Source organism: Paralichthys olivaceus, chromosome 17 (genome assembly GCF_024713975.1).
Source record: "Paralichthys olivaceus isolate ysfri-2021 chromosome 17, ASM2471397v2, whole genome shotgun sequence".
Taxonomy (NCBI): Eukaryota; Metazoa; Chordata; class Actinopteri; order Pleuronectiformes; family Paralichthyidae; genus Paralichthys; species Paralichthys olivaceus.
In genome coordinates, this window is record NC_091109.1 from 1,497,881 (window position 1) to 1,514,225 (window position 16,345).

Genomic DNA, 16,345 nt, shown 5'->3' on the forward strand with positions numbered 1-16,345 from the left:
TTTTGTTTTCCCTTTTTTCGGGGGGGTGGTGGGCACAGCAGTCACCCTGAGACTGAGTGTGAGATGTTGGCTGACAAGTGTCTTCTATCACACACACTAAAACTTTCCAAGTGGAATGATGCAAATGAGCATTATGGGTGTTGAAGCGTGAGAAATATGGGGTGTTTAGCGAAAACACACCTGACTGACAGAGCTGGAATATTTTATGAATAAACAGAACTAGTCTGACTTCACTATATGTTTCTCATTCAACAGTTTATAAACCAGCTCTTCATCATTGTTGCAGTATCAGTCTTAGTGCATAATAATGTGTCTTCCCTCACACTGCGTGTGCATCGGCATATACGTTACCTGCTGTCCAGGCTTGATTGGTGACAGTGTGATTCCCTGGGTGTTGATGACAGGCAGAATCTGATTGCCGATCACCGTGGCGATGATCTGGCCTTGAGCGTTGGTCAGAAGCTGAGGTGTAATTGGCTGTACCTGCAGTGCCGGGTTGCCACCCCCTGATTGGCTGGAGGGCCCTGCAGAGTTGGGCATCAGTGGGATTGTTCCAATTATCTACAAAGGGGGTAGAGAGGAGATGAAATCAGCTGGGCGGTTTTAAAAAAGAGGAAGAAGCTGAGAGGGTAAACGCTACTGGAGGTATCGGTCTTAATCATCTCTGCCGCTGAGAGGGTTTTTTTTTTTCTGACTCTTGGATGCGACCAGAAACAAAGTGTGAGCTGGTCACATGCCGTGTAATGAGGCTAATCAGAGCACTCTGCTTTTGAATTGGTCTGAGTGTGGTTTGTAGAGAGAAACATGCGTTCACTGATCATCTGTCACCGAGGTGGTTTTACAGGCAAGAGAGCAAGAGAAGCCAAAGCAGACTGCTGGGAGCACACTGCAAAGGTCAGCGCTGAATACCTGTGTGTGTGATGGTGCACACCACTGACTGTATGATCCATCACCAGGCCAAGCCAGGGATGAGTGTATGTGTGTGTGTATGTGTGTATGTGTGTGTGAATGTGTTTTTGCTTGAGTGTCTTTGTCTGTCTCTGGTAAGAAGGACTGTGGCTGCTGAGACACAGAGTCCCCCATTTCACCCTCTCTCACACACATAGACCGGAGAGAAGAAAAGAAAGAACAAGAAAAAAAAGACAATAAGAGGGAGAAAAGAGGTGCATCAGAGAGTAAGACAGGACTCTGTGTTTCGAATTCAACTCTCAGGGTCCCAGGGGTACTTCACCCCTCCTCCACCCCCTGTTCTCTCCCTTCTGTCGCTGTAATCAGGAAGAGCAGATCAAAGGGGGCGGCAGAGTGTCACTGCAGCGTTTTAGCTCTCAGGACTGCCAGAGTGTGGCCGAGAGTGGCGCTTTAGGGGGGACTTTGCGCCTCTTCACCATGATGAAGGTTAATGTCATCTGGGGACTGGTTCTGGGCAGCTCCCTTGCAGCCGTTACTTCTGCCCCCCCGCTGACAGAGCTCCTCCACCGAGCCTCATTACTCCAGAGAGCAGCTCAACACAGATGAGACGCCCATCATTCTAAATTCTGTTATTTGGCAAAAAGGGCAAAAAGATGCGTCTGTTAAAAGTGAGTTTTCTTTAAGTTTACGTTTCATTCTGAAGCCAAAGCAGCACAGCACCACAAGCAGCTTTCACGCAGAGTTAGCTGAGCCTCTTCTGGCTCTGCAGTCTCTATCTCCACCACTTATGTGTCTCAGTGCGTGGTCCACCTCCCCCACCCCCTCTCCTCTCGTCCCTTTGACATAATAGGGAGGGATCAGTGAGAGAAAGGTGGGCCGACAATCTGTAATTCATCCCTGCCACGGCTCATTTGCTTACGTTGCTTCGCATTAGGGGAGAGATAATTTATCTCTCTCTCTGCGCCCGCTTTACAAATTCCCTGTAATGCTCTCCTGCCACTTAACATATTTTATTGCCTTGCCTGACGCTCGTGTCTCCGGAGTCCCACTGATCCCGCTTTGCATGCCACAGTGGCAGGGAACTTGTTCCGCTCAATTATTCATCATCATTGGACTAAGTGGTTGTTCTATAAGCATAATAAAAGAGCAGGCAACTGACAGCTTAGCTCTCGTCCTGGGCCCGCCAAGCAATGCTTCTCCATCTGACTATCTCAGGCAGATGTTTCATGGCAGTGTCACAGAGCTCTTCTTATGGGAGGGAAGAGTTCTCAGTGTAGTCAACTGTCTGAGTGTTAACTTATAGACAGACGGGAAGACTTTGTTCTACAATCACCTAATGGGAAGTATTGAATTCACCGATGCTGAGACCTCATTCATTAAAAAAATGTTCTTGAGTTTTTATTTCATCATAATTGGATGCTGGGTGCAATGGAGCATCACTTTTCAGTAATGCCCCGAATGTGTCTGCAGCATTGAGTGTCGAACAGTACAGATTCTTAGCCTGGCTTATTTAGTCTGTGATCAGATATTTCCACGTCTAATTCAGGACTTACACACAAGTCCTTATTTTTTTTATGTGTTTTTTTAATCCACCACCAAATTAAAATCATCACACACAAATGAATTTAGTTTTTTTATTCGTAGGAGTGAAATGGAGTCGAATCTGCTGAATCGAACGTGTTTTGAAAACTTTAACGATGGACCAAAGTTTTGCAGTCTCAGTGTAAACATGATTGACACAATGGGAGGACATATTTATTTTCAAGCTTGCATCAATTTAGGATGAAAAATACAGACTTTTTATTGAAGAAGCATTTATTCTTATTTATTCTGATGCAAGGAGCATTATTTTCTAAATAAAATAAATGGCTAAAATGTGTTCACATTCCCAAAAACTCAATAAGACAAACTATATTGAAATATTTTAAAGTATATACTACATGCAGAATAGGCTGTGTTTTATAAAATAGTTTGAATAAGCTAGATTTTAAGTGTCATAATATTAGATTTATATCATGTATGAATGTCATATAGTCTTTGATGGAGACATCAGATCATTTCTATGTCAAAATAATTGTCTGTGTGTTTCTTATTGTGCACTTTTATAATGCAACCCTCGCATAAATAGGCGGCCATCGGGAACTTGTCTCATTCACAGCTAAGTTCCTCTTCTCAGTCAACTTTCAGCTCCCTCCCCTTTTATTTGGCCTCCTGTGTTTGCCTCCCGCTCCAGTTCGTATGGCAAGTGAGTAACGTGCTTCTCTCCACCCAGCAGAACTCATTAAGATTACGCTGCTCTTGTTTCCGCAGAAATGTCATCTCATCTCTCCAGCCAGGGCAATCTGTGTCTTTAGCCATGGTCGCCAGGCAATATCTCTGCACGGTTTCTCTCCTCCGCTGTTCATGCGGTGGATTGAGACCCGAGAGGGAAAAAAATGTTTGGACTTGTTTCAACAACACAAAAGTCCAAAGGATTCAGCTGAGAATCAGAGCAAAGTAGAGACTGAAAGAGCAGACTCATAATAATGTGCTTATATAGATCGTGACTAGTAATTTCTAAAATATATAAGAAAAAAATAGTGATAAGTTCAGCTACAGCTGCCCTAATTATGGATTATTCACCTAAATATCTTAATAAAGCAAAAATATCAAACAATAGCTGGTTGCCACAAATAGGAGAATTTGCTGCTTTCCAGTTTTTTTAATAAATATAACATATTTGTTTTTTTGAGAGTTAGTCGGACTAAACAAGCCACCTGGGAACTTGTAGGGCATTGACAATTTAATTGATAATAAAATAATCAATGGCTGCAGCCTTTCAGTAGATTTACAACTACAAGGTCAATAGCCGTTTACACTGTGGCTGCACTTGATCTAAGGGCTGGAAGCTCCCATCAATACACAGGGCATGCTTGTGTTGTGGCTCAGCTTCATCTCCTACAGGCCAACTTGCTGTGTGGGTTAAAAGTGCATATGTTCCTTACCTGTTGTTCTCTGTATTAGTTCCAGCACTGTTTACCCAGGGGGGCTCAAGGCCTTACTAAAGGCTGGGAACGCTGGGAGTTAAAAAAAGGATGGATAGCACACTTGGAGGAGGAGGAGGAGGAGGAGGAGGAGGGGGGTGGGGGTTTCACACAATTTGTACTGAATAGAATATGTTCACAAAAATGCCTCAGATTCATCAAGGAAAAAAAATATAAAGAGTGAGACTGACTTGAAAATATTCTGGCTTTTATAGACAGCCTTAATCACTGTTGCAGAGGCAGTGAGGATAAAAGAGCCTCATTGATTCTCCTTGGTGAATAAAAGGGCCAATATAATTAAGGTTTAAAAACACATTGAACTCCAAACGTCCATCAAATCTGGCACTTTTCAAGGTCCCCAGAGCTCCTGCTTATGAAAAGGTCTTGAGACAGAATTGTAGAGGAAAACAGGATAACATGTTTTAAATTCAAGGAAACTTTTTGCTCAGAGAGGCACAGGAAGGCTAAAGATTGTTGCGTAAATTCCAACTGAATACTAGCTGAAATGGATAAAAGCTTTTTTTTGACAAATATGAACCTAACATTGAAATACTGCTTCTCTGCCTTGCATGTCGTAGATTCTCTGTACTTACAAAAGTTCCCAGAGCACATTTGCTGGACCTCCAGCCTTGTTTGAGGTACGTATTAGCCTGTATAATCTCCTGTGTGTTGGGGAAGGGGGGGCAGGACCCTCTGATAGGGTAGTGCATGTTTCAGAGTCCTCCGTCTGAATAATGCTGTGGAATAATGAGGTGGGGAGCAAAGGCTGTAGCCCAGGGCTTTGACCGTGTCTGTGACCTGATTATGTCAGGGAGTGTCAGCCGCCAAGACACTACAAAAGCACAGAGCAGCCCATCAAGTCCATATCCATAGTCCCCAGTGCTCCAGGCACCTTGTGAGCCAGGGAAGTCCATACTGTCTCATTAGCGACGTTTAGCATCAAGTGCTCACAGGCGGACAACACTTTGCTATAAACACTGAAGCGTGGTCACACTGGTGGTATTGTAATCTAACTGCGGTGGGTTACGTGTAATGTGTGAAATTCCAAATCAACTGTTTTAGCATGTGTATTTAAAATAACTCCTCCTGCTTCAGTTTCTCTATATCTTTGTTAACCTTACACCCTGAGGACTCAGCAAGTGAAGATGAACGAGGGTTAAAGTAAATAACACGAGTGGCATAAAAGGGCACACTGTCCATACAATTTTCCTTTAATATGTGCTGTGTGCACCTGCGATAAGATGATTCATTAGATAGGGCCTCACAATGACAAGCATCATCGTTCAAGCCTCTGGCTACTGATGGAACAATTCTGCAGCCACCCTGTAAATATGACAAGGTCAGCGTTTTACTGCGTCAGGCACATGCGGATAAGAGAAAGAGGAGCTTTGTTTATTCCCAAAAAGCTTAATATATGGTAGGGTGGCCACTAAGACTATAGACAAACAGCTTCAAGACAACACAGAGAGCCAACAATGGAAATCTATGAGGAAAGATCAGAAATACTATAAACACTTTTAATGTAGAGCTGCACATTCATACAAGACAGATGATCCAGAAGCATATTTTGCAGAGCATTTATAAGTAACTGCTTTTTTTTCTGTAGTATTCCATTAGCTGGATTTTAGTTTTCATCTAGTATCTAGCTTACATGGCTCACCTGTCCTTGTGCGTTGGTGACCAGCTGCCCGGTGGCTCCTTGCAGGTTTGACAGGGTATTGCCAAACACCTGAGAACCAGCGATGGAACCCATGGCTGCTGCTGCTGCTACCGCCGCCTGGCTGGCCAGAGGATTCAGCTGGAGAGGGGAAAATAAAATCATTCATCAAAACTGCATCTGCTTAAGCTACCAGCGCAGATGTTTAGCTGTGTAATGCTTCTGCCTTAAAAAAACTGGCTACATTGAAGGGGGTATTCACACTTGTATTCTTTGTTGCCAAGGTCACAATAGGCTAAATGCTGTGAGGTCTGTATATACCAGTAGTGAGGGCTACGCAGTCCATCATAGAGTTCCCGGAGGTCTGTGCTGCTGAACCCAGTGGGAGGATCTAGGGTAGGGAGGAGCAATGAGAACGGGTGGGTGGCTGTGAATAAGTGGCCATTTTACCACTCTAAGTGCTTCCTCTGGCCCACGGGGCTCCCCACGGGCCGAGCAGAGCCGTTCCACCCGCAGCAATGGCCCCAAAACATCCCGCTCTCACAATAGAGCCAGGCAGTGTGGCCATGCATCACTGTATCGTCAACTGCTTCAATACGCTTCGACTAAGAATTCCTCCTGCGTCATAATGCACAAGCACACTGTTACTTTTTAAGGAGAGGAGGGTTAAATGACCATCTTTACCCCCGCTGTAATGGACTCATCTGGTCTGGCCTGTGGTTGTGAAGAGAGGCTCCTTGCGTCGGGGAGAGGTTGTAGAGCCCTGCCACATCGCCAAGATTACCCATATAAATCAAGCTAACCACTTATTAGGGGCCTGAAAATGCACTGCTGATTTGGTTGTAGTGCAGCAGAGCAAAGTCTTATTAGGTTGAGTAAGTAGATCAAAGACCAAGAAGAGATAGGAGACCTCCCAATTACTCAACAGAATAGAGAAATAATAGAAACGCTGCTTAGAAGCAGGCTGCCTGCTCCCTGCTGTTAATACTGGTCGGCTTCAAACAAGGCTACTGAAATTAAAAGTAAGAGTCTATATAAAAGACTTACAATAATGTAAGCGTCGCATTTATTTCATAGACAGTTTATGTACTATACAATGAGCTGCGAGATGAATTCTTCTCCTGAAAACGTAAACTTTTCTACACTTCCTGTGCTCTGCAGGGAATTCAGGATTGTTGCCGTTCATCTTTTATCCCAGCCCACCACCATATATTATTACACTTTCTGAAATCAAATGATGAAAAAATGCCACCGAGCAATCAATACTTTTTCATTGACAGTAAAGGTTAAGCACATTAAGAATGACACTGCATTTGTCTTATGAAATCATATTTCATGTTGGTGCCCTCAAATTGGCTGTGATTGATATTGCCTCCCCTCGTCTGAAAGTCATCCAGTTTTTCCTCGATAATCGCAGGATCGTCTTTTATGTGTCCGGCGCTCGTCCTTTGAAAATCTTCACATCACAAATGTTAAAAAGAGCCGACTGATTCTGACTTTACATGCAAAGGTAACAGGATGGGAGAATCTCATCCAGGCTTGAATCAAGACTTTGATATTAATCAGCCTGTATGTGCCTTAGGGTGATGCAATGTTGATTTGGGTTTTCATGCTCTGACAATTAAGCAACATTATTTGAAATATTTTTTTAAACCTTTCCAAAGTGGAAAATGTGATGGCACAAAATATAACCTGAAACATTGAACTAATATTTGTAACCTGATTGTTTACAATACAAAATGTCCTTTGCAACAAAGACTACATAATGAAATTTCAATTTGAATGTCTCTTGTGTGTCTGTGACAAATCCAGCTTTACTTAATTGGACATTCTGCATTTTGCAAACCGTTGCCATATTGTGATATGTAAGGATTCCATAAAATATAACTTAAAATACTGTAATACTGTCTAGTATTAGTTACCTTTGCCAAGTGAGTTATGTTTTTGTATTTTTAAAAGGATTACACAAAAACTACAAGGCAATTTATCAATTACAACCAAACTTGGTGGACGGATGTTTTACATCTCTGGATTATTGAATTTAAACATGCCATTTTAGTTTTCATTAAAATTATAATTTTCAACAGCAAATAGAAATAGAGAAAAAGACTCCCATATTGTGTTGGAAAGGGTAAAACAAAAATTTTGTGAAAGAGACATAATAATAAACAATAATTTTTGATTTCTGAAAGGCAACAAAACATTAAAGCTACAACATCTCCGGTGTGCGATGATAGTGAAAGGGGACTAAACGAAAAGCAAACAAGGGCAGTTAAACAGAGGCTACAGATCAACACACAGATAATGGGATCTGCTCAGAGGAGCACACCCAGAGTCCTCCTGAAAATCTGCTGTGCTCGGTGTCATTGTGCGAGTGATAGGTTGCTGGAAAAGCTCTCAGATTGATTTGAAATATTGTCATTGTGTTTCATTCGATGATAGCCCTTTCACATGCTATGTTATTCTGGTAAATCTAGGTGAAAAAGAGAGCAGGCTTTATTGCTGCATCTGCTGGCACTGGGTATTATGGATAGCAGTTGGATCGAGAGCCGGGAATAAGGAGAGGTGAGGCTGTGTTCAACACCTAAACAGGTGATTTTCCGCCACGGTGACTCCTCTCAACACCTCGGCAGGAGGCAAAATGACAGACCTGGCCTAGCATTTGTACTGATTGCATGTGTTGGGGGAGATAAACAGTGATCTTCCAGTTTGTACACCCTGCATGTTAACCATCGTGTTTCAGCCTTTTCATTCTCAATGAAAAGGGCATTACCAGCATTTTCAGTGGCATAAACCACTCCGGTCATCCACACAAGCATTGAAGAGATAACACAAATTCTGAACTAAACAGAAGTATCCCAAAGCATCCATCATGTCATCATCTTGTCACCTTTAAGTCACCACAACTGCCATCATCGGTTTAATATATCAAAATATAACAACACAGAATAGCTGGAAAATAAAAACCCTGCAAATTGTTAAAAATGCAGGTTTTCTCAGTGCGGTCGGTGTGAATCTAAACTACACCAGGCTCTCCGTCGCCTGTTTGACCATGAGGGTCACCTGGTGCAGCAACCCGTGTAATCTCAGGAATAGAAGGAAAAATAGTGTCCCTGCAAACCGTGGAGAGAGCCCTGGAAACCAAAATTGTCTGACACAAACTAACTGGAGTTTATTCTTGGTTTTGCTCTTTTCATGTGGCCGTTTTAAACTTAATTGCTTTTTTTTATGGGCGTGCACATGACATAAAAGAGAAAAGATAAATGGATAAAGTGGTAAAGACACCAGAGGTGGGAAGATTTGTCTTCAGCGGGGTGTAAAACTTATTTTCGACTCATCCATGATGCAACAACAGAATCAAACATTTATCTTATATCTAGAATATAAAAAAAAATGAAAGAGAATATACAACCACTGAAAATCATTTAGCAAATTATTGGTTTAGTTATGTGAATCCACAATGAAAGCTGTTGTATCTGAACATATGTAGAGAAAGTGACTGAAATGATTCAGAAGCTGTTTCAGTTTGAAAAAGGTACGTCAAAGTGGAACAAAATTAACAGAAGATAGTTCTGTTGTTTGTGGAGCAACATGGAAGTTTTATTTGTTCGTCCTGTCTCCACATCTCCTCCCTGCTCTTTTCCCACTCCAGAGTGAATGTAATCAGCTGTGACATGAAAAAACACGTTTACTGTCTGTCAGGCCTCCGCTAGTCTTCCGCTGACAGTCCTCTGTTGATTCTCTTCCTCCTCCCACCCCAAAACGCGCTCTCTCCCCCGACTCCCCTGTCTCCCCTCCCTCACATCTGCTGTGTTTATGAACATCAAAATGCCATTAGGCCCTTCAAAAACACCTCTGTTCCCTCGGTTAGCAGGGCCTTGCACTGCGGTCGTGCACTCTGAGACCTTGCTCACTACTGGGCCTCTGCTCCAGCTCTTGTGAAAAATAAAGCCCCCCAAAAAACCCATTCTTGAGGAGAAATATTGGGAAGTGAAAGACGGATAGAACAACTGGGACGGATAACACCGGCCAAAATAACGCAATAACGTTGCGTCCGCTGACAGTTGGACATTGTAATTGCTCAAGTCCAGTGGAGGGATGGTGGTAGCAGCAAGTGCAGACGTGGAGGTGGCTGAGGTGGCGTGGTGAGTGCTAATGGAGTGATGTCACACGAAACGCCAGAAATGACAGCTAGTTAACCGGGGAGGTTTGGCTGATCAAATAAAATGCATTAACTCCAGGAAATGGATATTGCAGACGGCCTCAGAAATGGCCATATCTAATGAGGCAAAATGCAAATGAAGGAGGAAAAGAGTCGTGAAAACGTTTAAACTAACTATAAAGGGATGATGGAGTGTCGGACAGTGGCCGTCAATCTCCCCACTCATTACCTTCATGTGAAATTAACAGCGGCTTTAATCATTACATAAAATCTGCTCCAGCCCATTTGTTGATAATTGTGAAGCACAGAGGTTCAGAGCGGGTACTTTGTCATCAATCACAGCAGCAGTATATTTCCTCTGGTTAGGGGACACTGCGAGTAAAAATATAAGTTTTACTACATTCCTCTTACAATCTTTCTTTTGCAGAGGAATGATCTATAATATTTAGCAGTTTCCAGATGTATTAAATTTGAAACTACTTGGTGATTAAGTATCTGGAGGAAAGTGCTGACCATTTCAGCTCATGATGTGACATATTTGGTGCAGTTATTTCTGTACCGTGCTGGTGTTGGGTTGAAAATCATAGCAGCGTTAAACTGGTGTTGCAGTAAATCTACTGTGGCTGTGGCCATGACTTTAAAGCGTGTACCTGGCTATGTTGTGAGAAAAATAATATCATTAGAGTCTGGTCAGAAGATCATTCGAAGGAGAAATTATTATTTGAGTGTATTAGCAAAGACTCTCCTCTGCCTTTTGATGACAATTACTTGAAATATTCAATACGCGATATAACATATTTCTTGATTTTAAGATGTTTTATTTCAGCTGCACCAACGACAAACCATTTGTTTGTGTTTGGATGGAAATGGCATCTCTTTTCACTCTGCTGTTGTTTGACATATAAATAAAGCATCTGAATGACTTTAATATCCTTCTAATCAATGTGCGGTGATCTTTTGATGTCCTCAATTCAATATAGGAAGGGTCATCCATGCTGCAGCTTTATAAACACAATAAAGGTAAATGATTACTCTGCACTGTGGTGTCCAAAAATACGGCCGGTAATGAAGAGAAATGGAGGAGTTTGAGGGGGAGGCCTGTCATGTGTCATTGGCCAACTCTAAACCCCAAGATTAATCACAAGAGAGGGGCTCTATGGCTAACATGTGGTCACCCATGATCAATAAATCCGTCTCCCTTCTTCCCTCGATGTCTCTCCCCTTCACAGTCTCTCTCTTTTTCTCCAAAATATACACAGTCGTTGGCACAAGCTAAATCCGCATAAGTGAAGAGATGAATTGATGACATTTGCAGTCAGTATTTGTATTGATTACTCGAGTTTTGACTTCCGAGGCCCCCGTCTCGAGCAGTTCACTTAAGAAAATGCACTGTTCTTACATTCTAGTTGAGTCTATTTACAAAGCCATCAATTGCACATTCCCAATTCCTAATGAAAAAGGGCAGAAAATCACCGAACGGGAAAAATACAAAGATGCAAAATCCTCTTCCTAAGAGCAGAGGGCAACAGAGTGAAGAAGTATTTAAATTCATTGAAAAATATATACCAAATCTACCCTCAGCTAACCACAACTGAACACACTGTGGAGAAGAATTTCTGATAATATTCTGCAGGGACCTCAAATGGGACTTTTGACTTGGTCTATGAGGAGGGCATAATGCAATAACATTGCATTAAAAGGGTCTTTTTACAGCGTGGCAGCGCTGTGCAGCTGTATTCCTTGTGTGAGCCCGGTGCTCTGTTTGCGGTCACTAATGGGCATCAGAAATTACAGGCAGTGGAATCGCGCCCCGCGGGGGGACTGGCCTCCTCAGCGGAGCGGAGCACTTAGACAGTGTCTGGGAGGCTGCTGGAGGAGGAAGGGGGGGACTCAATGTCACAGCCCTGCCTCATAATTAAAGAAACCCTATTCCTTATCCACTGTTAGGTGAGCCCTAGCTTGGTTCTCCATCTGAGGGCTCCCCTGTGGGTGTCTAATGCGTGTTGCCCCAAGTGTGCATGTGGGCTGATCAGGAAGCTGTGCCTTGCTGCTGGGTGCCTGAGCTGGAAGCCCTCCGCCGACCACAAGGGCGCACGGGGCCAAGTTTTTAAGAATCACAGACCTAAAAAAGCGAAGGACATACTAACTTGGTGAGGTCTGAAAAGCCAGAAAGTAAGTGCAGAGCAGCATGTAGGTATAATTTTAAAAGTGAAAGTACCGGCACAGTTTTCCAAACGATTCTCCAGAAATATGATAAATTTAACTTTCTCCTTATTTAGAAATTCAGGGCTCATCGTTGGTCTTTAAGTCTGTAGATTTTCTTTTTGCCTAATCCCTCATTTGAAGTAAATAAAAGTAGTAGAGCTGTCATGGTCAGGTTGTTTTCCTCATCTAGCTCCCATGCTTTATAATTATTCATATGAAATGTGGTGCTGTTGATGGGCAACAGTCTTATTTTCTGCTTCAGTCAACAGTGCACATTTGTATTTCTAAATTGTGGAGCGCTTGTTATGTAAGGCAATTTTCTGCCTTCTTAAGAGCTGGATCTCCTGTGCATTAATAAGAGGCATGGGCTGAGCTGCTGGAGAGCAGAGGGGCCTGTTCATGCTCTGAACCACACAGCCATCATCGTCATCACCACCAGCACCAGCAGCAGCCATTTACACAGTCTGGCACCTCATACCATTTATACATATTTAAGGGTCTTATTAAAAAATGTGATTTAGAAACAGGTGTTAGCTTGGATAATGGTAAGATGTGAGAATGCTTTAGGCTTAGGTGTGCTCAAATTATTTCCTGCTTTTTTTGGAGATAGAGGAACAGCACTTTACCAAAGCCACTGTTAAAGAATTTTAGAGATGATGAACAGCACTGCCACCCCCACTCCCCTGTTCAATCACTTAATTTCCCATTTATGAGACTAATAAATAATGATCTTGACTTAATTACTTAATTATTAATTATTACATTTCCATGAAACTTGGTGGATTCGGTATGGATCAGGGAATACACATTAGTGCAGATCCGGATTTTGTGCGGCTTGATTGAATCGAAGGGGACTGTAGGGCTTTGACAGAGGTATACTCTCTTCTGATTAGTTCATTATTTTTCCTGTAAATCTTATCTCCTATCATGATACAATGATTTTCAAAGTCTTAATCACACAATTTCTAGTATTATTTTTACCGACAAACAGTAAAAGTTAAAGAATTATTCTAAAAAATATATTAAATTTGAGAATGAGAAGAACTCAACCTCCATTGTAATAAAAGGTCGCTATGACAGTGCACTCAAATAAAAGAACTCATACCGAACAACTGCCAATTAGCAGACATAATTTTGTGACATTTAAAAAATGTTAGTCTCAGTTGAAAGAGGTACCACAGTCGGGTAATGAAACATACAAGAGATAATGGACTCTTCCCTCCACGTAAGCGTTGACAGTTTCATTGACAAGCACAGTATAAGCCATTGGGTCCACATTTGAGCATGTCATTTTAATTTTGATTTAATACCCTGCAGAATGACAGCGGCCCGTTTCGCTAAATTGACAAGATGTGGAGCTGATCTGGAAAATCAATTAATCGATGTGCAAGGCTCATTTAATACACATGTTAATATAATGGGGGAGACACCCAGCGCCCATAAAGAGAGAGACATTAGGAGCAAATTGGACAGTGGTGATTTTAACGGCAGTTGACATAAGTAAAAGTGCACTGCAGCGGAAACCAGTGACACGAGCGTCTGAAGTGGCCTCAGCTGGAGACAAAAGCAGCAGAGATGGGGCCCAAGACTTGAGGAGGATGGTGCAGTGAGCGAGAGGGGGTAGAGGAGGGAGGTGAGGGAGGAGAGGGGAAGATGGCAAGGAGGTGAGAAGAGATGGAGAGTGCAGACAGCCAGGCCTCTGAAAGGCCGCTGTGGTTGGCAGCTGCTGACCTTGGTGACGATGGGCTTTCACCAGAGGCTTCTAATGAAGGCTGATTGCCAGGGAATAGTGAGGGAGCCAAGGGGTAGAAAGGGGTGCAGAAGGGAGAGATTGAAAAGAGAGAAGGGAGAGAGAGAAAAGGATAGAGAAGAGGTTCAGGTAATTGCAGCACTTGTGGGTCTGAGGCCCTGCGGTCCTGTGATGTCGGGGTGCAGTGGGGAAGAAGAGAGATGTCTGTGGACGCTTTGGTGGTAAATTGTGGAGCACAGGGATTGGAGGCAGGCCCCTAGGCTGTAATTACCCCTATGAGTGTGCGGCTGGAGAGTGGACAGGCCCAGTGTGAGGCTCTGACAGTGATCAAGGAGACGACTGCGAAGGGGAGCAAAAGACAGACATACAGACAGACGGCAGGAGTCTGACAGAGGAGGAAGACAGGACGCATCTCCACCAGGCCCTCTGAAAACCAGCCAGCCAGACAGTGGCCCAAGGTCAGAGGCTATTAGTGAACACACAACACGCTAGTGACAAGACAGCCATGACAACAACAGCAGAGAGACAGTGCCGTGTGGCAGAAGATGCAGTTCCTGGATGGAGTGAGACATAACAGAAGAAAAAAAAAGGCAATAAAAAGCAACTAATTAGACCAGAGCCACAGAGAGAGAGAGAGAGATGTCGGGGCTCCACTGGATGGCGCAGCAGGGTCAGGAGGGCCTGTGCGTACAAACTGGAATAAGAGAGTTGATAGGCTGGCCTAAGCTTCCCGCTGCCACAGATCAGTATGTACTGCCGCTCCTCTCCCTGCCTGGGCTGATGTAACTCACTGGAGTGGCAAATTACACCAGACCTACAGCTGTAGCCCGACATTATGATTAATTTGATCAGTAATTTCTCCTGTTTTTCATTTTAATCGCCGCGACCATTCTGCTGTGGCAGGTCTTTCAGATCTAATTAAGATCAATTCCGGTGTAACAGACTTGGCGAGCGCTTTTACCCCGTCAAATCCCTGAGCTCTCCGGGCGTGGAGAAAACCTGCAGCTCTAATCAATCAACTTCCAGCAAAATCCAGCGGGCTCCCGCAATCAGCACATTAACACACTTAAGCAAATTTCATAATCTCTCCTCGTCTATTTGTCATCACTGTGGTGGCTATTCCAGGCAGCTACAGGCTGCATTTCACTGTACTCTTCATAGAGTGAGTGGAGTGGGTGCGGACTGCAGGGTAGAAAAGTATTGCACTGTTAGTCCATTAAAACAAATAAGCCACACTAATCTGAGTTTAGACCGCTGACTCAAGGGGACACAGCCTGTTGTGGTGTGATTTGTATTCTAATAGGGTTATTAATTAATGAATTCTGTTTCACAAATTAAAAACACCAAACACTAAAAACACGAGGGATGTAATGAATGCTCAGGATTTCCTCACTATTAGTTTGCAAAGAATATCATACACCTCCCATGAGAGGAGAATTACAATGGGACATTAATTGGAACATAATGAGTGTTTGTCTCTCAGCAGCTCTGCACTGTATTTTCAGCAAATAGTTCAATGGCTGGCTGATTCTGAACGTCTGAATAATGACAGAAGGAAATAGGGGTGTTATCTGTGTAATGCTGATTGTATAATGGTAATTATGACTCGACTTTACTGCAGAGACCAGTTCCTTTGGGCAAATTTTGGAAACCGCAGAAATGCCCTTCTCTGTCTTCAATTAAAACATACAAAAGGAAAATAATGGTGACACTTCACATGTGTTTGGGATAAACTCTTTACTCTGGGCCTCTTCCCAAAATTAAAAACTTCTGCTTTGAATTAACCAATGAGGTGCTCAGTGACTCTGGAACTGAAAATCCAATCACTGACCCAAGAGGTGGAGCCGCTGTTTAAATCCTATTGCAGCCTTGAGTGGTTGCTGAGGCCACGGCCTGTCCTTGGGCAGGATCCTCACTGGGTGACACACTTTTTGATGACCCCAGCATTGACCCAGAGAAACTAAACCTTTTATGGCCATTCTGATTCTCCCACACACACACACACACACACACACACACACACACACACACACACACACACACACACACACACACACACACACACACACACACACACACACACACACACACACACACACACTTTCCATAATCCCATTTGATGAGCCAATATCTTAATGATACCTGATGTGGCCCCTTCGGCCCCCCTCAAGGGAGGTCTGTCCTGTCATCATAATCAGCTGCACTGCTTCTTTTAGAAGTCAACCATCTATATAAAGCTCAGGGTCTCAATCTTAAAATGACCCTGTGTCACAGAATGATATTCACAAATTCTTACACATTTAACAAAGTGTGTTTCCTGGAAAATCAAACACTTATAAGAGGGAGAGTCGGGTTGCAGTGTGTCTTGTACCTAAAGTCTATGGATGCTGCCTAATGCAAGCTCAATGTGTGAATTTGTATGTTGGTCAGGATCCACACTTAGAGTGGACAGTGTGTTTGCTGCGATGTAGCGGCTATCCTTTGGAGCCCATTAAATCCAGAGACTGTTTTTCCTGCTGAGTCTCACTAGGCCGTGACAGGGCCGGAGAGAGCAGCATGGGGGGAAACAAATAGCCCAACTCATCCTGGCCATAAAGAAGGTTGCACCACAACCCAATAAGGGTCTGACGCTGATGAAT

The 16,345-nt window shown here is 43.2% G+C and overlaps 1 protein-coding gene across 7 annotated transcripts in view; it reads right to left on the reverse strand.

Moving 5' to 3' along the window:
- The window catches only part of pou6f2 (POU class 6 homeobox 2), a 69,757-nt gene that overhangs the window by 13,724 nt on the left and 39,688 nt on the right, over positions 1-16,345 (reverse strand). For 6 of the 7 annotated variants that reach the window (XM_069512034.1, XM_020087748.2, XM_020087739.2 and 3 more), the window contains 2 exons: positions 5,584-5,730; positions 352-561 (listed from right to left, as the gene is read on the reverse strand). In XM_069512034.1, coding sequence (XP_069368135.1) covers positions 352-561; positions 5,584-5,730 — 357 coding nt within the window. The remainder of the gene's footprint in view (positions 1-351; positions 562-5,583; positions 5,731-16,345) is intronic. The other variant, XM_020087745.2, reaches the window with a different exon arrangement.